Source organism: Equus przewalskii, chromosome 1 (assembly GCF_037783145.1).
Source record: "Equus przewalskii isolate Varuska chromosome 1, EquPr2, whole genome shotgun sequence".
Lineage (NCBI taxonomy): Eukaryota > Metazoa > Chordata > Mammalia > Perissodactyla > Equidae > Equus > Equus przewalskii.
In genome coordinates this window covers 140,783,075-140,807,057 of record NC_091831.1, presented here as the reverse complement: position 1 = coordinate 140,807,057, position 23,983 = coordinate 140,783,075, and the positions used below count along the sequence as shown (strand labels likewise).

The 23,983-nt window shown below is 33.8% G+C and overlaps 1 protein-coding gene across 44 annotated transcripts in view; it reads right to left on the bottom strand.

The window, feature by feature from the left end:
* FAM227B (family with sequence similarity 227 member B) overlaps window positions 1-23,983 on the bottom strand; it is a 202,296-nt gene that overhangs the window by 170,916 nt on the left and 7,397 nt on the right. For 23 of the 44 annotated variants that reach the window (XR_011528644.1, XR_011528639.1, XR_011528627.1 and 20 more), the window contains exons 2-8: window positions 20,704-20,830; window positions 18,642-18,695; window positions 12,510-12,741; window positions 11,113-11,180; window positions 6,452-6,487; window positions 5,877-5,981; window positions 2,241-2,339 (exon numbers count right to left, since the gene is read on the bottom strand). Coding sequence is in view for 37 of the 44 variants with exons in the window: in XM_070580785.1 (XP_070436886.1) it covers window positions 2,241-2,339; window positions 5,877-5,981; window positions 6,452-6,487; window positions 11,113-11,180; window positions 12,510-12,741; window positions 18,642-18,695; window positions 20,704-20,751 (642 nt within the window). In the remaining 7 variants the exon portion in view is untranslated. Of the gene's footprint in view, window positions 1-2,240; window positions 2,340-5,876; window positions 5,982-6,451; window positions 6,488-11,112; window positions 11,181-12,509; window positions 12,742-15,907; window positions 15,979-18,641; window positions 18,696-20,703; window positions 20,831-23,983 lie in introns of all 44 variants that reach the window. The other 21 variants (XM_070580891.1, XM_070580896.1, XM_070580935.1 and 18 more) reach the window with 4 other exon arrangements.

Genomic DNA, 23,983 nt, shown 5'->3' with positions numbered 1-23,983 from the left:
CTCTAACTACTGGGAAAACCAGATTTAAAATTTTAGTTTTCTGGGGCCGGCCCTGTGGCCGAATGGTTAAGTTCTCCTGCTCCACTTCGGTGGCCCAGGGTTTCACTGGTTTGGATCCTGGGTGCAGACATGGCACCGCACATCAGGCCATGCTGAGGCGGCATCCCACATGCCACAACTAGAAGGACCCACAACTAAAAATATGCAACTATGTACCGGGGGGCTTTGGGGAGAAAAAGGAAAAATAAAATCTTTAAAATTTTAGTTTTCTGGATTCAAATCAAGTATTTTTTTCTTCTGGATCAAAGTACCACTAAATCATAGGTAATAAGTAGAGAAAATTTGCTTTTATATTAATCACATAACAATTACTGAAATAAGTTTTAGAGCTACCATGCTGAAGCATGCTATATTTTAGAGTATGATTATATATTTTTTCACATTATACTATTGGTAATTGAATTATCTAAGTGGCTCAGGGTTTTATTATATTCCATTTATAAAATCAGTACTATTTATTCTTTACAATATGGACCCTAAAATAGATAGAATTTATGTGTTTTGTACTCACCTGAAAATGTAGTACAGCTTGAAATAGGAGCTTATCTAACAAAACTGCAATATTTAAGGAGTGACTCTATTCCCACACAATGCTGGTAAAAATGTGTGGGCATCCCACCACATTCATTTGATGGATTTGAGAACCTGAGAGGTCATATTATTTTTCTAGTTCACTGACTTCAATATATATATTTTAAGAATAAATGTTCTTAGAAATAAAATCATAGGAGAAATGCAATGAACAAAACAGATGATAGAGGTACTGTGCTGGTTAAATCATGGAAAGGTTGCTTCAGTTTGATTTGGATTCCCAAGTTGCCCCCCTCAGTCCCCTAGAACACTAGCAGAACACTGATCCAGCTGAATCACACAGTGCTTCTCAAAACATGTCAAAAATCATAAGTGATACTAGAACTATTATTCAATCATATTTTTAAATTATTACTAAAATATTACATTTTAATTTCAGAAAGCCAGTAGTTTCTAGAGAACAGTTTGATTAAAGACAAAAAAAAATTTCTAATTCCTTGTTATTCCAAGGATAATCCTATAAATGTAGTGAGCCATCTGTGTCAAATCTGTGCTTGTTCAAAATAATAAAATACTATTATGGCCTGACGAAAACAGTTACTGGGAATATTGCTAGATTATGTCTCCTTCAAAAATTTGTTACATATAATCCTAACAGATTTAAGTGGGAAAGTAATATTTCTCTCTATTATTACAGAAAAACATAAATTCGGGTCCAGATCTAGAGAAAGAAATTAAAGGTAATGAAACTCTCTTGATTTCACAAATTTCCCTAGTTAATTACCTTTGTAGAACGGATATGCCACTTCCTATGCTTCAGCCAGCTCCTGACAATATCAGAAATATAGGACAGATACTCTTACCTAGAATTACATTAATTACTCCAACAAAAAGCACTAACTGAGTGATTTGTATGCAAAATTTGTAACACCTATTCCTTCATGGTATGAAATTTCTGTGAGAATCCATAAGCAGTTTTCTATGGGTAATTTGAGCTGGGAAAACATGGAGATGTGAGTCATTTTCAGGCTTCCTTGATGGGGTGACACACCTTTTTAATGTACAGACTGTGATCCCCTGGGCTGCTCTATCTTCCATTCTTCCAGATCCAGAGGGCACACCCCAGCCATTGGTATTCACCACTTTTTCCAAGCTCATGTATTCTCTAACATAAGAGTCACGTGCTGCTTATTTTCATTTTCTTATTGTTTCTTAGATACCCATGTCTTTCTCTTTGTAATCCTAATCAGAGTTTATACGTTACTAAATCAAGGGAGGATCCTCTCTCCATCTGATCTTTAGATTGCCTTCCGAATGAAACCTCCTTCAATGTCACTGATTTGCAGTCGGTTTTCTGTTTACTGTATACTATTAAGTAAAGCTACAACTTTATTATTTACTACAATGTTTGATTTCACTAATCTTTCTCTGATTAATGAAGACCCAGGATCTTTGAAATCCATATTAAAGTGTTAATTCCTTTGAAAGAACTGTAGATTTCAAACAGGATTCCTAACATGTGTGAAATACTAAAAAACCAAGCTCTATGAAAGGATCCAGAAAAACATTTTTTGTTTCAGTGCTCTACTGAACAATTCATTATGCTGAAAATCAACTTAAAAAAAGAAGTTTAAAAAATATTATTGTACCTTAAATTTATGGAGAAACCACCACCAAAAGCAATCATGCAAAAGAGCAATAGAGGCTTCTGAGAGAAAATAAGTCTTCCAGATTTTAAAAACTTTTTCCTATGGGAAAAAAAAGACACATGGAGATCCAATTAAAATCTATTATAAAACAGGTTAATGTAAATTGGCTTTATAAAAAGTAAATATTCAATGGTTATGGAGTGACAATGTTTAATAGAAATTTATGTGAGCCATGTTTGTAATATCACATTTTCTAGTAGCCACTTTAAAAAAGTAAAAAGTAAAAGCTGAAATTAATTTTACAACATTTTATATAACCAAATATGTTTAAAATATTATTCTTTCAACATATAATTGTCATGAAAACTATTAATGAAATATTTTACATTCTTTTCTGGTACTGGGTCTTTGAAATATGGTATATATTTTTCACTTACAGCACAGCTCAATTTGAATACTAAATTTTCATCATAAATACTAGATCAGTATTTAGACTTCATGAAATACATAGCTGTAATTTTGTTCCAACCATAACTGAAAGTTTTTAATAACTGAATCAAGTATTATTTTTTAAATTTATATGTAAATTAACTAAGAGAAATAAAAAATTCAGCTTAGTCACACTAGCCACACTTCATATGCTCAAGAATGACATTTGACTAGTAGCTATTGAAATGATAGCGTAGGCTAGACCAAGAATAGCAAAAATGCAAGCTACATGCTACAATTTCCCTTTTATACTGAAGACAGATTTCAATAATCATGGAATTCTATCCTAATGAGCTTCATCATAAGTCTAGGCTCTATCTAAACATAGTATTCTCTTTAATCAGTTGATCAAAATTGGCACATAAAGTTAAATCTATTCACCATGACTACTAGAGACTATAAATCTTGGTTAAAATAAGCACATTCAACAGATCAGTTTATCTTAGTCACTGAAAGTTTCTAAATGCCAGATTAAGTGGAGTTTAAGGTTTCTTTTAATGATACTCCTAGCTATGAATTCCTGTGCCTCAAGTACAAGTCTACAAAAAGAACATGGTGCAAACTGTTATGCCAAGAAGACCATCTATCATGTATTCTGTGGGGGCCCTTCTCTTTCATAGGCCACTAAGTATAATATGGAGGACATTGGTAACAGCTTCAACTTAGATTTAGTACTTAGTACTTCTTAACTACAAAGAACATATGTAAAATACATAAATATAAAGAGAAAAGAAGAAAATTGAAATACAGGGGGAAAACTGAATACTTCTGTTCAAATTATTTGCAAATTTCAAGCAAAGATGCTTTTTATGGTAAACTAACTGCATGATCGCTTATATTCGAAGTTTCGGTTATGTTTAGTATCACTAACTTCCTTTTTCAGGTAAAATTTCTGTAAATATATTCTTTGAAATACATCAATATTTAGTTAAAACAAACAAAAAATTGGCCAAAAAAACCCCAAACCCAGCTTAAAAAGTTCAATGCTTCTCTCTTCCAGCCCTGCCCCTCTTTGTGATACTTCTTTGATTCAAGTAAATGTAAACATACCTAAAACCCATAGATTATCTGACTCAGAGCTTTTTCTCCTACGATTGACTTTAGATTGGACAAAATTACTTCAAATGTTCTCTTGAACTTCTATTTGTGTATGTGAGTATGCTTGCAGCTCAGCTTTCTCCTCTTACATCCATAATATAGGCCCTTTTTCACTCAATTCAGTTAAATAAAAATTTTTACTAAGCGTCATCTAAAGCCAAGGTTCTGTTCTGAATGGTACAGGGGATAAAACACATTTCCCCTCATCAAGAAACTTAATCTATGGCTGTGCGTGAAGGAACGTGTTTGGATGGGGTTAGGTGAATGCAGGCAATTTCATGGATTCCCATGCCTTCAAGCATGTAACAGTAGCCCTTTAACCTTCTCTTTCCAAGTTTCAGATCCATAAGTTCAGTCTCTTGGTATGTTATCATAAGCATTTCTGTGAAATAACCTTCCCTCTGATATTTTTATTTTCCTACACTTATTTTCTCTTCACTCTAATTTCATCATCTATTTATTTAATGCCATTGCATTGCACATGCTCTAGTAAGCCAATTTAAATTCTTTTTTTGAAATCAGTTAGGGGTATTAGCAAATAAAACACTGGGTATCTATGCCCAGATACACACTGGTACACACACTCAAACTATCCTAAACACAGCCGCTAGTCACACCCCTTCCCCACCCATATCTACTTCCACACCTCACTTTCCTATTTCCTTCAATAACGCCAGCATCCTCCAAGTCAACCATATTAAAAATTCCTCAAAGCTGTTCTCTGACGTCTTGCTTATGTGATTGCCTTGTGTTTTGTGTTAGGAGTACATGCATCCATGGCTAAAATACAGTCCCATCTTAGAACACAGAATGCTAGAGTTAGAAAGCATATTACGGATTATCTAGAATAATATTCATAAAATTATTTCTACAATAATTTGCATCAATTTTTTATAACAATAAAATCTTTTCCCTGAGGGAACTTGGGAAAGTACAGTCAGAGAAAGGAATAAATATGCTCATGACCCAGGTGTAACTACAATTAGCATCTATAGTTTTTCTCTGCAAAAAGGCGATCCAGTGATTCTATCAAGAGAGCAGACTAAACATTCCCTCTCACCAAAATCCCATAAAATATAAAGGAGAATTGAAAAACATCTGTATTAGCATGGAAAATAAGAAAGAGTGTCATTACTGAATCACTCTAGGTGGAGTTGTCAACTGAAGTGCTCTGTGGTTCTCTACCTGAGGGGCAAACAGGAGACCCAAATCAGGTCAATCAAACTCTACTTGGAACACTACATCCTGAAGAGAGTGAATAAAGGGCAGAAAATAGTAGCTGGAACTGATTCAACCAGGTTTAACGGTTGATTATGCTCCTTCTGATGAACTATAGTAGGAGGAAAAAAACAGGGATTTTGTGTTTAGAAATAAAGAGCCACAGGAAGGCTAGGGGGTGAGGAATGGTGAAGGGGGCCTACTGGGGGTCAAGACCATCTCAGAGAACTGTCTGAAAAGAATCTTCCTAGGGGTCACAGGGAGCATTGTTAAAGCCTCCAGGAAATAGAAACTTTGCTGGGTGACCACCTAATATTTAGGTGGCTGGGAAATAATATCCGTAGCCACTCAACCCTCATCCTACCCTGGCAATCAATGGCCAATGATCTACTTCCCTTTCTATGCCTGCAGTTTTTCATCAACTGGCTATCCTGCAGAGACAGTACTCAAAAATTCCCCAGACACTTGGAGGCTCAAAAGGTAGGGTTATGGGGAAGGGCTCTCATAAGTTATTTTGGGTTAAAAATGAGAAGGCTAAAATATCCTGAGCTGACAGAGCAGAGAGAAGGAGGGAAAAACACTTGTTAGTCACATGCCAAGCCAATGCACACTAGCAACCTTAGACTCCTGAGACAGTAGCACAAAGCCTAAGACATTCTCTTCTGGTGATTAGAGTGTTAAACATCACTGGTCTTTCCTGCCAAACTTAATGCCCAAAGGATTCAATCTTGCTTAACATCTAATTTGTCATAGCTTTACACAAAAGTCTGATTCATTAAATCATACTCTCAAAATTTATCATGCAATAAAAATAAAATAATGTTTACATACATCAAAGTTATGGGCTTTTAAAATATAAAGATAAATTCGTTCAGCATCCAAATGTCTGGGTAGTTGAGTAAGCTCATTTGTTTTGAATCCTGAGAAGTTGCAACCCTAGAAAGAGGGAAATATTACAGAACAGTAATGACTTCACTCTTTTCAGTATAGTAGCTTCATATTGCTACAGAAGACAGGTAAATATTTAACTATCATTCATTAACATAATTACTTTACTTCCTTTCACTAAAGTAAGTGAAAAGCATTTATCCCATTTAAGAAAAATCTTAATATTTCCTGCTTCCCTAAAATCAAGAGCCCTGGCATATTCATAGGCCAAATCCAAAAGCAAAATGAAATCATGTTTCAGAACTAATTTTGACATAACTCAAATGATCAAGAATTTTAGCTAGACTACTCATAAAGAAATGGTGTAGGCAGAAGGAGAAAGCTTCTGTCCTGTTCCCTACTCTCTCTCCTGGGGGCCCTATCTATATTTACAGCTATATCTCTATTATTGTAAACATTCTTTTATCTCCACAAAATACTTCTGATACATAATCTCATAGAACAGAAATTTTAAATACCTCTATATTCTTCTTTGTTTCCATTTCAGCCGAAAGCTGGAAAACATTTAAAATATTTAAAATTCTAAATTAAAGCATTTTTATATTTTGTAAATTTGTTTAGTTAACATGTGTGCGTCTGTATCTCTACTGAGGCCTAAAATGCTGTTGCCGTGTTACACGCTGGGAATACAAAGATGGTCCTTGCCCTCAAGCTAATCATAGTTCACAAGGGGAATCAGATACATTTATAAACAAAACACAAAGTGATAAGGACTATAAAACAAATGCAAACAAACTGCTGACTGCAGTTTGGGTTCCCTGGCAAACAGACTCTGAGGTGGAGTTTATTGTTCAGAATGTATATTGGGAGTGTCTTTAGGATCAATATCTATGGAAACCAAGGGGAGAGGCAAGACTGGGAAGATGGATGTCAGCTATGATGCAAGCCTAACAGCCTCAAGTGACCCTAAGAAGAACTCTAGAGCTGAAACGACCCTTCGTATTTGTCCTGCGTTGGGTTGAAACAGCCAGGCGTTTCTGCCTCCAACTTGATCAGTCATTGGGTGAGGGTGGTTCCTGGAAGAACGTGTCCTTGGGAGAGGAAGTTCTCTGTAGGTGAGGGAACTCCTGAAGGGGCTGACAGCTGAAGGGTGCCCCCTAACAGCACTGTTAGCAGCTAAGGCAACAAGTCTTTCTTTGAAGGGGAGTCTGGGTGGCATATCTCCATGTCCACCACACTACTTCACACAGAGAATAAGTAGACTTCTGTATACATTAGTTTTTGATCATCTAGACATGTTGATACATTATTTATTAATTTCCATAGCCCCACTTCCTCCAGGAATAACAAAGCTTTCAGGCAAATTTTATACACACACACATTATATAATATGTACATTATAGAGAAGATGACATAGGAAACAAATTTGAAAGGATGATAACAAAGAGGATCACATTATTGGCATTTACAAAAGTATGCAAAGGAATAGAAGAGAAAGACTAGTTATGGAAAGTGAGATTAACTATGATAAGAAAGATGGCTGTGTGCTTGAGAGCTACAGATACAAACTGGTCAACAAAGATGGGGTCAGATTTAGAAACATGTTAATCTTAATCTCAAAATCCTGGCTTTATTCTGCAGGAAGCAAAGAAACACTGGAACTTTTCAAGGAGCAGAGTAATAGTAACACAAAACTAGTTCTTGGTCATACAAACTGGAAAAGATACCACAAAAATATAAGTAATACACATTAAAATTCTGATTAAAAAATCCAATAAAACATATTTAACAATAAAAATAATTATTAAAACTTTCATTAGTATAATTCATCTAAAGGTCATTTCAATAGATCCTGAGAAGTCATCTGATAAAATTCATTAGAATTTTTGAAATTCTTTTGAAAATTAAAAAAAATACAGAAATTACAATGAATAATGTAACTCCCAGTATTCATGCTCCCACAACCTAGAATGGGTTACTATTGACACTTTAGTATTTACTTAAGATTATTTTTAAAAATAAAATATGAAGCTTATATGTAATAAAACAAAGTTTAGATCCTCTTTTTCTATGGTCTCCAGTTCTATTTATGCATTCCCCTTCCTTGAGATAGTCATTATCTTTGTTTGGTTTGTATGCTTTCCATTCCATTAAAATACTTTTATACATATGTACATAGATATGAAGAATATAGACACTTTTTGTGTGTTTTTAAAATTCAAAGAAATGATATCAACTGTACATATTATTTGGTAACTTACTTTTTTTCACTCAGTATTATGTTTTGACAATTTACCCAAGTTGATATTAGTGGAACCTGTCAACTTCCACACAGCTTTTCTACCAACCTACCTATTCCTCTCTGCAAAATATAATAATAAATAAATCAATAAAAGTTCATGGGTAACTTTTGCCAAACATCCAAAGAACAAATGATACCCCTATATTCTACAAATTACTTATAGACCAGAAAGAGAGAAAACTAAGTAACTTATTTTCTGAGGTTAGGATAATTTTGATATCAAAACCAAAAAAGGATAATCATATCTTACCAATCATAGATGCAAACATCAAAATAAAACAATAGCAAATCAAATCCAGTAATGCATTAGAAAAGCATATCCTAAGAATACAAGAATGGTTCAATTTCTGAAACAGTATTAATGTAATCAGCCACATTCAAAGATTAAAGGCTAAAAGTAGCTTCTGCTATCATCACAGTGGACTATTTTCCTGTCCATTTCAAACCATGGAGATTTCTTTCAAGTTTTTGAGTATAGTGATATCTACATCTATATCTAATTTATATCTAATCTACATCTACCTCCACATCCACATACCTTCAATAAACTAGAAATACAAATATATTTCATTAATCTTAAAAAAGATAGCTATCTAAACATTTAAAATTATACTTAGCAAAATACTGGCATTCTTTCTGAGTCAGATAAGACGAGAAACCGCTAACATGGTTGAATAATATCTATATGCCAATAATAATTTTCCATATATCGACAATAACCCATTTTATAGCATAATGGAAAAACAATCTCATTAATTAGTAATAAAAATTACTAATAAAAATTAGAGTAATTATTACTAATTAGTAATAAAAATAGTAATAATTATTAGTGATAAAATTTTATTACTAATAAGAATTTAATAAAATTTCATTACTAATAAAATTAATAATACTTATTTTATTAGCAATTTTATTACTAATAATTATTATTAATTTGTAATAAAAATTTAAGATACCCAGAAATAAATTTCACAAGGAATATGTAGAACTTAAATGTAGAAAATAACACAAATTTACTGGTAGATCTAAAATAACACCCTTGTGTCTTCTTTCCACAAAAATAAACACTAGATGGATTAAAGAATTAAACACAAAAAATCATTCTGTAACAATAATACTAGAGAATACAGGTGAATATATGTATGATCTTGTGATGAAGAAAGCCTTCTTAAATATTATAGTACTAAAGGCAGAAAATTTCAATAGAAAATTATAGATCTATGAAAATATAAAATTCTAGATAGCAAAAAAAATACTTTTAGGCTAAAAGTCAACAAAGAAAGTATACATATAAGTATGTATAACATATGTTACTGAGAAAGGTTAACATTTTTAAGTGTAAACAGCTCTTAGAAACAGAAAAAGAACAGTTAAAAAAAATGGCCAAAGTTCATACAGGCAATTTATAATTATGAAACACAAAGTCTAATAAAAACTTAAAAAATCGGGGCCGGCTTGGTGGCACAGCGGTTAAGTTCGCATGTTCCACATCTCAGTGGCCCAGGGTTCGCCAGTTCAGATCCCGGGTGCGGACATGGTGCCACTTGGCATACCATGCTGTGGTAGGCGTTCCACATATAAAGTAGAGGAAGATGGGCACGGATGCTAGTTCAGGGCCAGGCTTCCTCAGCAAAAAGAGGAGGACTGGCAGTAGTTAGCTCAGGGCTAATCTTGCTCAAAAACAAAAAGAAAAAAAAACTTAAAAAATCAACTTCATCAACTTCATTAAAACATATGCAATTGATTACATTTATGCCTAAAACTTTGCAAACGTTAAAAAATATAATATTAAATGTTGACAAGGGAATGGGTAAGAGATTAATCGCAAACTCCATTGTTACAAATATAAATTGGTGCCACTTTCCTAGAAAACAATTTAGCAATATGTATCAAAATATTTAGATTCTCACATTTCTTTTCCCATGTGGTTCCACTTCTGGAAATTTATCTTAAGAAAATAATGATGGATAAGCACAATCTTTAACTCCAAATACGTTCACAGCAGCTTTATAAAGAGTAGTGAATAATGAAAACTAAATTAAGTGTCCAAAAAAAGGGCTATTACATTAGTTTATTTTTAAAATGGTATCGAAGAATATTTATTGATGAAAATTCCATAATACATTTAATGAATTAGAAATATATAATTTACTCTGAATTTTCTAAAATAAATCTTAAAAGAAAAATGAAAATAACAATTAAATAGTGAGATATAGGTGACATCTATTAATGATAGAATTAGGATGCTTATCCTTTTAGTGCTTATCTATTTCTTTTAATTTTCTAAAATGACTAAGTCATAATCAGGAAAAAACAATCAAAGTAATTTTAAAATTTTAAAATAACAGTTATAGAAGAGGATGGACTAGTGGCACTTAAAGTCTTTATAGCTTTGACATTACATAATTTTAGAATGCATTTTTGAAAAGACTAAGTTTCTCCAAGTTATTCAAAAACCTATTATAATTCTGATCAAACTCTCAAAGAGCTTTTTTCTAAAATGACAAAGTCATCTAAAGGTAATAAAAAAGAATTGTTAATTTTTTCTAAAGGAACAAGATTGATATGGGACCTGCACTGCTAAGTACAAGATGTTATAAATTATTAAATAACCAGAAGATGGAATATATACATTACAATAAGTCTTCAAGTAACTTGTAGTGATGTGAAAATGCCAACACTCTAATACTGAGTTCGTAAAGTAGAATATGAGTGCAGCTATTTTAAAAACACAGAGATAGAGAGGCAGACAGATAGATGATAAAAAACTAAAAGAAAACTTTTAAACATGTTATCAGGGCTTGTCTATGGAATTACAGTGATCACATTTTTTGTGAAAACATAATTTTTCAAGGAAGATGAAAACAAATACCATACCATTATCTTCTTTTTCTTCTGGTACTTCCTTAGAAATGCCTTGTATCTTTCCAATTTTTCATGAGAACCTTAAAAAACATAAGAATTCACTGCCTTTAAAAATTATATATGAAACTATTCAATGAGATCAACTAGCTATTTTGATTAGCATAATGCTAGACACATACCCTCTTAGTTGAATGAATAAAGAACTATATCTCCTGTTTCCTTCTGTTTTATAGAAATGTCATGTTCCAACTTATGTCTTTAGTAGTCACTCATATCTAAAGTTTTACCTTAATCCCTAACTACTGAACAAGCCCATGTTTTTCAAATAGCTCAGCCACTTACATCTGGTTGCTTCATGGTTACCTTATTCAAAAAAGTACAGTATTTTGGAGTATGGCCCAATGAAAGACTATGGGGGGCTTTGTAGTCAGATAAGCTAGACTTGAGTCCAAGCTCTGATATGTTTACATATTGAGGACTATACATAAATATAAAACTATTTTTTAATTTTATTATTATTTTTTTGTGTGTGTGAGGAAGTTTGGCCCTGAGCTAACATCTGTTGCCAAGCTTCCTTCTTTTGCTTGAGGAGGACTGTCGCTGAGCTAACATCTGTGCCAATCTTCCTCTGTTTTGTATATGGGATGCTGCCAGAGCATGGCTTGATGAGCTGTGCTAGGTCTGCACGGGGGATCTGAACCTGCAAACCCTGGGCTGCCGAAGCAGAGCGCACAAACTTAACTGCTCCGTCACAAGGCTGGCCCCAATATCATCATTTTTAAGGCTTATATATGACAAGTTTGCCTACTAAATCAAGAATGTGAAAAGAATCACCATTAGTAACTAAAACTATTCTGGAAGTGTTAATAAATACAATTAGATGAGAAAAAAGTTACACAAATACTGAAAAGTAAAAATTATCATTACTTGCACATATGCTTTTCATTCCATCTGCAGTTATTCAACATTGAATGTTCAATACTTTCTAGAAGCTAACCTAGTTTATGTAGGTCAACTCTACCCACTTTGACTTGGAGTTTCTGGTACTTCTGTTCTTACTTCCTGACCCTTGCTGACTTGCTTGTCTGTGGTACCAATATCAGTTGATGCAACCCTGTTTCCCTGATATTCAGCTACCTCCGCTCCAGCTTAACAAAGTTCACACTATTTTAGGCTTTGTCCTAGCAATACTTTCTTTGAATCCACATGGTCATGTTCAACTAAAAATCTGTATTGGACCATTCTGAATGAAGAGGTTTTAAAATAAAATATATTTATTTTTATGTTTTTAGATATTTTATACCTTAGGATTTCATTCTTTATGAGAATACATACACACAGACAGACACACACACACACACACATGCACAACTGACCATTACTTTACTCATATAAAAAATAAGGTTTACTTGTCTTGGAAAGTACTCTGTTCCACTCAAATATTTTGGAGGCGTGGTTTTCCAGAAGAATTAAACATTCCTCTAATCTTGACTCCATGATCAGGAGTGGATCATATATTCGTGGTACCTTTCCCCACAGATGTGTATAAATTGAACTAAATGAAGTATCTTCTTCTATTTTCTTCAGAGTGTATAACCATTTATCATCATCTTCAAAAGGGATTTCCCTTGGCCAATAATCCTGAAAAATATGTGAGAAAATATAACTTAAATCATTTTTGATGAATTTAAATAATAGAGTTCAAAATCAATGAGATAAAATTGAGATTATTCCACACCAATAGTTTTTATTAAATGTATTTTTAAAAATTTTCAAAACAATCACAAACTTTAGAAGTTTCAAATGATTTATAAATTTTTTTTTCCTGAATCATTTGAACATAAGCTGCTTACTTAACTGATGCCCCATCATCCTTGAATACTTTAGTGTGTATTGGCTAAAAACAAAAGATTCTCTTATATAACCAAAATATAACCATCACAATTAGGAAATTCACATTGATATATTGTTTTTATCGAATCCTCAGACTACTCAAGTTTCATCAACTGAACCAACAGTTCCCCTTATAGCAAAATGATCTGGTTCAGTATCACACATTACGCTTACACTTTATGTGTCTTTAGTCCCCTTCAGTCTACAACGTACCTCAGTCTTTTCATGATCTCTATGAACTTAAAACCACGAGTTCACACTGATACCTCTAATTTGAATTCCAAACATTCTAGTTTTCTCTCTTTCCATATTACAATGACCATCTCCAAGAGTGGAAAACCTAGCTGTCACTGTCTTTACTATATGTACTTATGTGATCAATCTTATCAGGCCAGCCTCTTTTCTGTGTGGATGCCCTTTTCACCCTGTTTAGGCTCTGACACCCCATGCCAGGCTGCTCATTCTGCAGGAACACTCTCATTACCACTAACTGGGCTCTGACTTCCCACACCAGGCCACTGCCTACCTCCTCACCCACCTGAACCATCTCCCCACCCCAGGCCACATGTGGATACCCTCCTCATTCCCTTGGACTCTGACACCTGTGATGTCACAGGGACACCCTCCTCATCGGGTGGAGTTCAGATAGCTTGCTCTGGGCTACCACAGCACATCCTCCTTCCCCCTGCCAATGTGGACATCTGTCTTGTTTCGGCCCCCAATGGCTTTAGAACTAAATTGTTCAGGAAGGGAAGGAAAGGAAAGAAAGGTAAGAAAAGAAAAGGAAAGGAAAGAAAGGGAAGGGGAATCACAACATTAATATTTGCAATTCTAAAAGATTACCTTTCAATAAAATTGATTAATAACAAAGCAAAGTTAGCCAACATATTTAAATGTTTGTAAGTAAGAGAATGCTTTCTGGAATGGTAGGAAATTTGCACAAAATGAAACTCTTTAGTGGAATTTGGGTAAGATATTTTGGAAATTTAGCTAAATGGGAATAAATCTGAAGTCTGAAGATCAGAAATTTTAAACCTAACTTAGTCTATTCCAACTCCCTTTTTCTTCCTTTAAAAGCTTCCTAAATTCATTATACATGTCCTTATTTATGAATTGTGCTCTCTGATGATAACAGGTACCTGAATAACACCCAGCTTTTAGTGCTGGGAAACTTTCCTAGAGGGATCTAGGTGCCCCTACCATTCTGGAATAAAGAATATTACTTAGATACATAAGTGCCCTCTCCCAAATCCTACAAACTTGTATCTTAAATAAAACACATAGTCACCTGGGGAAGTTTTCCAGCATTAAAATCTGGGTACTGGGGCCAGTGGGTGGTGTAGTGGTTAAGTTCACATGCTCCACTTTGGCAGTTGGGGTTTGCCAGTTTGGATCCTGGGCGCAGACCTACACACCACTCATCAAGCCATGCTGTGGCAGCATCCCACATAGAAAAACTAGAAGTGCTTACAACTAGGACATACAACTATACTGGGTCTTTGGGGAGAATAAAAAAAAAAAGAGGAAGATTGGCAACAGATATTAGCTCACAGCCAATCTTCTTCACCAAAAAGTATAACCTTAAAAAAAAAAATCTGGGTATTATCTGTCAAAAAATACAAAGATCTCAGAAGAATAAGATACCATCACAGGACACAACCCCTGGAGACAAACACTGCCAAATTAGAATGACAGCCACATTTGAAAACAATCCTTATGGGTCATGTGTGGCTATTGTTAGGGGAGTTGGGAGAATGGAGAAAGGCTAAAACAGAAATAAATTTGAAAAAATTTTACAATATGCACAAACTTTTATGAAAATGTATCCTTTATGCCAGATGAGATATCATAATCCTCATTCCCAAGATATTGAAGCATATTATGAGGTGAATAAAGCATCTTGAAATTCTACAAGCCTGATTGGATTCTATCTTCTCTACTTCACTAAGGTCATCAGGGGATTGACTGGTGTCCCAAAGCCATTAACAGAAAGAAGGTGATGTTTAAATAAGGCCTGATTCTTTTACTGGATTTGTGGCTGCACGATTAAATGGACACCAGACAATGATCTTGTAGTAGATGATATCTGTCTTTCCCCTTCATTTCTCTAATTACTTTCCTTGCTTATGCTTTTCTCTTTTGCCTTTAACCAGATGCCGCTTGAATAGAAAATCATCTGAAAAGTAAATATTGTGGCCAGATCTAAGAAAGGTAACCAGGGGTCAAGAAGTAGCCAATAGGAAGATGAGTTGTTCAGGAAAAGTGATGTCATTACTGCCAGGGAGAAAATCAACACTACTAGGGTTTAAGCATCCAGAGTCTACAGTGACTATATTAATTTAAAGACAAATACATTCCAATTCCAAAGAGACAAAAGAATTGGACTGGAAATTTCTGTTCCCTGAAGCGTTAATTCTACATTATAGCACTATAGTCCTCAGTGATAACTTCAGGAAAACATTGACCTTATTTAAAACAAAGTCAGTGATGCAAGAATTGGCTAGGTACTTCTTGCTTATTTTAATTACTGCAATTAAACTCTGGCACTGGCAGAAGCACAAAATATTACATACTAGTATAAAAGTAGACATGGAGCCTCGGAGCAAGGCAAAAGGGCACTCCCGAAGTTTGGAGAGAGGTTTTATTTACTGAACATATGGTTAGGTCTTCACCCACGTTCTAAGCCTGAAAGATAGTGCTGAAGTATCCAACAAAAGGTAAGAAATAAGAAGCATGATTAGGGTTAGAGGAAGAAGTAACTATTAGCTTTTCTTCTCTTCTCTTAAGCTTTATTATAAAGGGGGATTTAAATGAATGGATGGATGGAGGGACAAATAAACAAATAAATAAAACAGGCTATTCCTTGAATAAAGAGAATGGGATTGAAGTAATTATTATTTCTATCATAAAGTACCTTTGATCTTCTGAGAAAAATCACCGGGGGGTCTGAATATCCTCCAAGTCTGGATTATAAGCCTAGCAGGCCTGTTAACAAAAATTGACACTAATGTACTAAGAGAAGATGAATTAAAGTACTACCAGATAAAAGTCACATGAAAGCAGGAAAAAAAGACATAGAATAAGAAATAAATAACAGGGAAGGCCAAATGTGATATATAGATAAGGAATAAATTTGAACAAACTCTTCAGTACCAAAAGAACTGAAAAAGGATAAAACATTATGACAGAATAGATAAATAGCGCAGAAGGAGGAGGGAGATGTAAATTCTATGAGGGCAGGGATTTTTCTCTGTTTTGTTCATTGCTGTATCTCCAGTGTCCAGAACAATACCCAGCAAATAGTAAGTAGTGAATAAAGATTATTAAATGAATGAATAAATATGATAACTAAGAGAATCGATAATGATACTTGACTAGTGGAACAAAAGGATATTATAAAAATAAAATATAAAGATTTTTTTAGAAAAATAGAAATAGAATAGGAGGGAGTGAAGGGGGAGAAGCAGGAAGAGAATGTAGGAATTGATCAATAGAGAAATAAGAAGGGAAATGATTGAAGGTAGAAAGGTACAAAAAACTATATCAGAGATAGGAAGAGGGGAAAGATAAGAGTAGAAGGTATAAAGTATTAAAATTACAAAAGAAAGAAAGAAATGGTAGAAATTGGCCCAAATGAGAAGGCTTTAGATGATGTAATAAAACATAAAGCACAGGACATGAGAAACTAATAGCTAACTTGTAGGTTCCAGGTACTATTCTAACGCTAGTTAGTGGCAGAGCTGGGATTTGAACATAGGCAATCTGACACCAGAGCTTCTGTTTTTAACCATTACACTACTATGCAATGCATACCTTTGCTTTTATATTTTAGAAGAAAATTAAATAGATAGGCTTTCCAGGAAGCCATAAGCCTTTAGAACATATTTTTATCTCTCTTCTATTTTGTTCATTTGTTTATTTATAATTTGCCTCATTTCTAAAAGAATGACAGCTCCACGAAGGCAGGGATCTTTGCCTGTTTTTATTCACTGATATATTCTAATTGTTTATGTGCCTGGCATATGGTAGATGCTCAAAAATATTTCTTAAGTGAACTTGACGAAGTTATTACTTTTTTACCATTATTTATAAGACAAAAGCTTTGTCCAGCAAACAAAAAATTAAATATCTGGTCATTTTCTTCCTGAATGTTTTCAAATATCCAATAGTTTGACAATGCATAGACATAGTTAAACCTTAAGAAAAATAACTACAGAATACAAGTATTTGGTTGGGAAATCCAGGCAATAAGAAAAAATTTACAGATAAATCCATAAATGTCAAAATGGTACAACTGGTACATGTTGCTTTACCAAATGCTATCTGACAAAAATTGAAGACTATCAATATAGATGCTGTCCTTTGTATATCTTGTATGGCACTACTTACAAACCATTAATACGACATGGCTTTGATTTTGATTTTATTCTATCTTTGATGAAGGGCTGGCATAGACCTATTGTGTTGATCTTATTAGTATTATTCTTAATTTAAACAGAGTGATTATGCATTTTCCACTTAAAATAATTAGAAATAGCTGAAATCATGGGTCCTCAAACATATATGATGGTATAGTCCAAATGTCTTCATAATTATTTGCTGAATTTGGCTTAATTTTAACTATAATGCTTTCTCCTTGGCATTAAAAGAAGACCTCAAACATTGTAATTAGGCTACAGCACATTTCCAATCATTATTTAAATCAAGTTTTTAAGTTGCAAAAACTTGTCCTAAAAGTAGTTCAAAGTATTTGGCTTTGCCAAAGTGACTGAAAAAAACTTTTGTAAACTAGGAATGTTTTCGTTCTCTATTTGCTCCTAAAGGGAATTCAATTCTTTTCAAAACACTTTTTTAAAAGTATTTAAACAAATATAAGAACAGAAAATTGATGTTTAAAAACAAGTATTTTTGAAATTCCATTGTCAATAGTTTAGTCATAGCAAATTCTGTTTATATTTAAGCATAAATAGGTGCAAAGTATTTCAAGTCCAATCTTCTCAAAATATGTACACACCTCATTAAAAAAACCCTCCTTTTTCTCTCTGTCTTCCATACTAACATCTTTATCCTTGCCCTTGACACTCCTCAATGCAAAACACAACACACCTGACCTTCAGACTCACAAGTGCATAGACCAAAGGGAAAACCCATGGCAAGCCCAATAACTCCAGAAGTCAGTAGTTACACATAACAATGGAAACTGGAGTTTTCAAGGCAAAAACACATTTTGAATATTACACTCTGGTTCAACCATCAAGGAATATTGATGCAACACCTCTGCAAATTACCTGTGAGTCTAAGCTGTCCTGCATGGATAAATGAGGTAAATAAGTATACTTGTCAGATATTCTTTAAGGTGTAAATACATAAGACAGAAATCTTACATTACCAAATTTATATAGAAATGTCTATATAATTCTTCTGATAGGATACAGGCTAGAATTTTTTAAAAGTGAAAAATAAAATAGAATATTGACAAGAGAGAATGGCTACAACATAAAGCCTACTGAAAGGAGATAATTATAAACATTTCCCACAATGAAACATATTTCTTGAACTCCTAAAGTCTTTTCCTAAATCTTCCACATTTCCATAACTGATACATTTTCAAAGATGTATTGGCACATAAAATAGGATGCTCTACTCACCCAATTTTGAATCTTTAAGAATTCTTCAATGTTCTTTGGAGGTTCTTCCATTTTCTAGTGAAGTAAAATCAGTATCACTCATTAACATAAATTCAGATTGTTTATGATGCTTTTACACAATTTACTTAAATAATGATATTAGACTCATCATAATTTTCAGAGCCATAAGATACTGTGAAATATTCACTTTGTAAAGTCCCTGCACTTTGAAAATGTACCAAGATCAATGTTTAAATTCTGAGTCTCCAAACCAAGTTCTGTAAAAGGCTTCCTTCTTATACACTGCTCCTGGAGAAAAGCTCCATGAATCTTGCTGAATGTTCTCACTTCAAATTCCTATAAGAGTTCCAAGATATTTTGGGATATGTTGGATGGTGTTTACTGTAAATCCAGAGCCAAAAATATAACATGCTCCTCTTGCTGATGAAGTATTTAAAAGGCTATGCTAGCGAGATGGTAAAAATAATTTAAATATTTGGATGTTTCAGTGTAATAAGTAATAATCCCACTTTTATTAGTAGTTTCTTTGTAAGTTGAAAATTTATTCTTTCATTAGACAAATTAATTTTAATTGAGACCACATCTTGCTCTTCCTTGCCTTAGAGACTGTGTACACATTCTTCCTTCTGCTCAGAAAATCCCCTGTCCCAAACTCTCTCCCTCCAATCTCTTCTTGGCCTATTTAACTCTTATTTCAAATACCAAATTAAAAGTCAGTTTGGGAAGCCTTCCTTGGCCCCAAAAAATATTCTCTATGGTAAGACACAGCTAATTTATATCTCTATGAGGACAGAAACAATGGTGTAATCACTGCTGAATTGTCAAAATTTCATACAGTGACTGGCTCACGGTCAGTGCGTAATAAGTACTTGCAGTATGCATAAATTAATGAATAAATAAGTAGATGAATGTCAGAGAAATATGTAGATATTTAAAAAATAATAAAACCATTTCTAGAGAAGGAAAAACCAGTGAGAAAAAGACAAAGGTAATACAATACCCTAACGGTCTGATGAGAATGTGTCTGAAAAGATTACATTTTAGTTTACTAAAACACATCCTTCATATCAATAGAGAAAATGATCAAGATTACAAAATAATAAGGTCATGTTTTATAAAAATGACTACACATTTGAGGTTGAAGAGGATATTTCATTCCCTTAATATTTTTTAAAATATGTTGAATATAAGTAAATATATGACAGATAATACAATAATAAACAACATGTGATAATCATTATAAAAAATAAGTGTTCAGAAGCAAAGATGTATAGAGCTGTCAAGAAAATTTTACGGAAAACAAGGAACTCTAGGCCTGGTCAGATTGAGAAGGGTAAGAAATGAGAAAGATGATGTGCACAGAATGGTTAGAGACAAAAGATATGTTCATGATATATCTTCAGGGATAGTCAGTATAGCAGTTTAGCTAGAAAGAAGCTATTAGTGTATTTTGAAATACACAGAATATAAAGGAGCCTAATTAAAATAATTTAAATGTTCACTTTTTTTTCTTGTAACAGCTGTCAAATGACTTCTAGTACAAAGTACTAAAAAGAATAACCACATTTCAACTAAAGGGAATTAGAAAAATGAATTAAGGAAGTGAAACTTGCATAGGAAAGTTTCAGCTAATTTTGATATAAATTCCAAAGTTCTCTAGGGAGAAAGTTAAAAGGAGGTGGGGCATAAATTAAACAGACTTCTGCTCTTGGTAGGATGTAGAAGGATGCAAAACACCTATGCTTCCATGGTAACAGCAAGAAAAATCTGGACGAGATAAAAATTTTACTTTTCTATGGGGTTCGTAAAGAGTGGTGGATGTCAGTAAGCAGGTCTGGTTACACAATTTGTGGCAATGCAGAGTCCCTTGTTCAAAAATTATTAAGACTTTTGAGATGGTAACATCAGACCATTAAACCAGGTCCTTCTAATCACGAGGCCCTGGGCAACTGCGCAGGTTGCAACTCCATGCAGCTGCCCTACCTGGAAGCCTTGAAGACCTGGAATCCAGAGAGAAACATGCCCTTTCTAAGTAAGCATAAAGCTGTGGCAGCTTCCTTACCCGGCGGTGAGTTCTGCGCATCCACCGATAGAACAGTTGGCCTGCCATGGTGCAGTAACTTCGCAGAGATGAAGAGAAATCAGCTGGGCCTTAGGTGTCAGCATCGACCGGGGGACCAAACTGGAGCCTGAAAGACATCCAAATGCAAAGACAAATGACTCAGCCAAACAATCCCGTTCCCAGCCCCAACACCTCACTTCTGAATTTTGTCAAAAAAGCAGCAATGGAGGAGGGGCTGGAAAGATAGAGAAATTATAGAGGCCAACAGATTCTTAGAGAACTGGGGTTCCAGGGCCCTGACAGAGTTGACTCCAAAGGTGAACCAAAAATATCTAAAACTTCAGCTCAAACTTGTCCCATCTCCATATTGACAAGAAATTAGAGGCAGCTTTGAAGAGGGAGGTTGGAGGTTGGGTTAGTCACAGATGAATTAATTAAAGCTGCTTCCAACTTGAAAGCTCAACTCACGTTTAGGAGAATTCTAAAATATCAGCCTCTCACTCTAAGCGCCAAGGAGGGAAAGAGGCTGGTGTTCTCTGAAAACTAAACTAAATTAAACTTCAGTCTCCACAGTTTTTTCTACAGAATGTCTAACACACAATAAAACAGTTACAAGACATACAAAGAAGAAGGAAAATGGGGCTCATAATCAAAAGAAAACACAGTCAATAAAAACCAATTCACTGAGAATCCTGCTATTGTAATTAGCAGATGCAGACTTTAAAACAACTGTTAAAAATATGCTAAAGATTTTACAATATGGATTGGATTACACTGCATGAAGAGATGGGGTATTTCAAGAGAAACAGAAATTCTAAAAAAGAAACAAATGGAAACTTTAGAACCACGCAAACACTAATCATAAGAAAACTGGCATGTCTACATTAACATCATACAAAGTAGACTTCAAGACAAGGAGCATTACCAGATATAAATAAGGTTATTTCAGGTTGATAAAAGGTCAATTCATTAAGAAGACATACAAATGATAAATGTGTTTGTATCTAACAAAACAGCTTCAAAATAAATGTAGCAGAAATTGATAAACCTAAAGGAAAATATAGGCAAAACACAATTATAGTTGGAGATCTTAACACACCTCTCTGAGTAATTGATGAATCAGGGATACACAAACAAATCAGTAAGGAGATAAAAGATTTGCCAATATTATCAAGCAACTTAACCTAATTGACATTTACAGAACAACTACACCCCACAGCTGCAGAATACAAAATCTTTTTAAGTAATGGAACACGGAACATACACCAAGATGGACATTTGCTGTACCAAAAGACAAGTCTCAAAATTTCAAATAACTAAAATCATTTAGAATACGTTCTCTGACCAAAATAGAAAATAGAAAACAGTAACAAAAAGATACCTAGAAAATCCTTAAACATTAAATAATCCATTTATAAATAAAATATGGCCCAAAGAAGAAATGATAAGGAAAATAATAAAAAATTATAAGGAGGGTGAAAGGGGTTATTAGGCACATGTGTGTGGTGATGGATTATAACTAGGATGCAATCTACACAGAAATCAAAATATAATGATGCACACCTGAAATTTATATAATGTTATAAACCAATGTTACCACAATAAAAAAAGTTTTCTAACTGAATGATAATGAAAGATAACAAAAGCACAACAGATCAAAATTTGTGGGATATAGCTAAAGCTATCCTTGGAAGTTTTAAGTTTACAACTTAAAGTACTTAGGAAGCTAAAAAAATGAAAAGATTTCAAAAATTAAGTAGAAAAATGAATAAAAAAGATATGAGTAGAAATCAATGAAATAAAAATATGAAAACAGAGAAATCACCAAACCAAAAGTTGGTCTTTTAAAAGATGAAAAAATTCATAAACCCTTAGTAGACGTAAATTTAAGAAAATGAGACAAAAATATAAATGACTAATATCAGGAATGATGGAGGTGATAGTGATGGACATCCTACATACATTAAATGACTAAAGGGCATATAATTCAAAATGATATCAACAAAGATGATAACCCAAATGAAATGGACACTTCCTTAAAAGCAACAATTACCAAAACTGAAAGAAGATATAGCAACTTTCAGAAATAGAGGAGGAGGGAACACTTCCTAAATCATTGTATAAGGCCAGTATAAGTTTTGGGGGTTTTTTGTAGGTTTTTTTGGTGAGGAAGATTGGCCCTGAGCTAACATTGGTTGCTAATTTTCCTTTTTTTCCCTCTCCCCAAAGCCCCAGTACATAGTTGTATATCCTAGCTGTAAGTCCTTCTAGTTCTTCTGTGTGGGATGCTGCCACAGAATGGCTCAATGAGCAGTGTGTAGGTCTGCATCCAGGATCCGAATCAGCAAAGCCCGGGCTGCTGAAGTGGAGCACATGAACTTAACCACTACACCACCAGGCCAGATCCCAAGTCAGTATAACTTTGGAAGTAAAATCTGACAAGGATATTATGAAAAAACATTATAGACCAAATATCCCTCAAGAACACAGACACAAAAATCTTTAAAACATTACTACCAACTTGAGCCCAGTTGGGTATAAAAAGGATATGTCCTGTTCACACGCGGTTTATCCCAGGAATTAAAAAATCAGTTATAATAATCTTATAATGTCTTTAATATATCAGTATTGAATGGGATGCAAAGCTGTGAGATTTGTAGCAATCTTTAATGTATGAATTTAAAAATTCTATGTAATTGTTCATTTAAAACTGATTTTTATTCATAATGACTTTTAAGACACATTATTCTAAAGATTCACAGAAGATTTGAGCATAAATATTTTACACTTAGGTATTTTTCACTTCAAACTTAGTATTTTCAAAACACCATTCATGATTATGCCTTGAAACAAGTCCTTACTCTGTAAATCTTGTTCTTGTTTTTAATGGCAGAGGTTTCATAATCATCCAGGTTTGAAGTCTGAATTCTTAAGACTTTTCCCTCTCCTTCATTATCTCCCATATCCATTCTATCACTATGAGTCCTTTTTAAAAAATCTCCTTAATTAGCTTTCCTTTATAGTCCCAGTATTAATAGAATAATCAGTTATATTTATGGCTTATTGTTTTAGCCAAGTCATCTGTGCAATTTATTTATTCGTTTGTTTCTTAATCGTTTTTATCAAAGTAAAACAAACATATAGTAAATCGCACAGATCTTAAACACATGGATTGATTACTTTTTTACAAATCTATACACCCATATAACCAATGGGCAAATCAGGCTATAGAACATTATCAGTAACCCACAGGAACCTCTTGCTCCTTTCCAGTCATTTG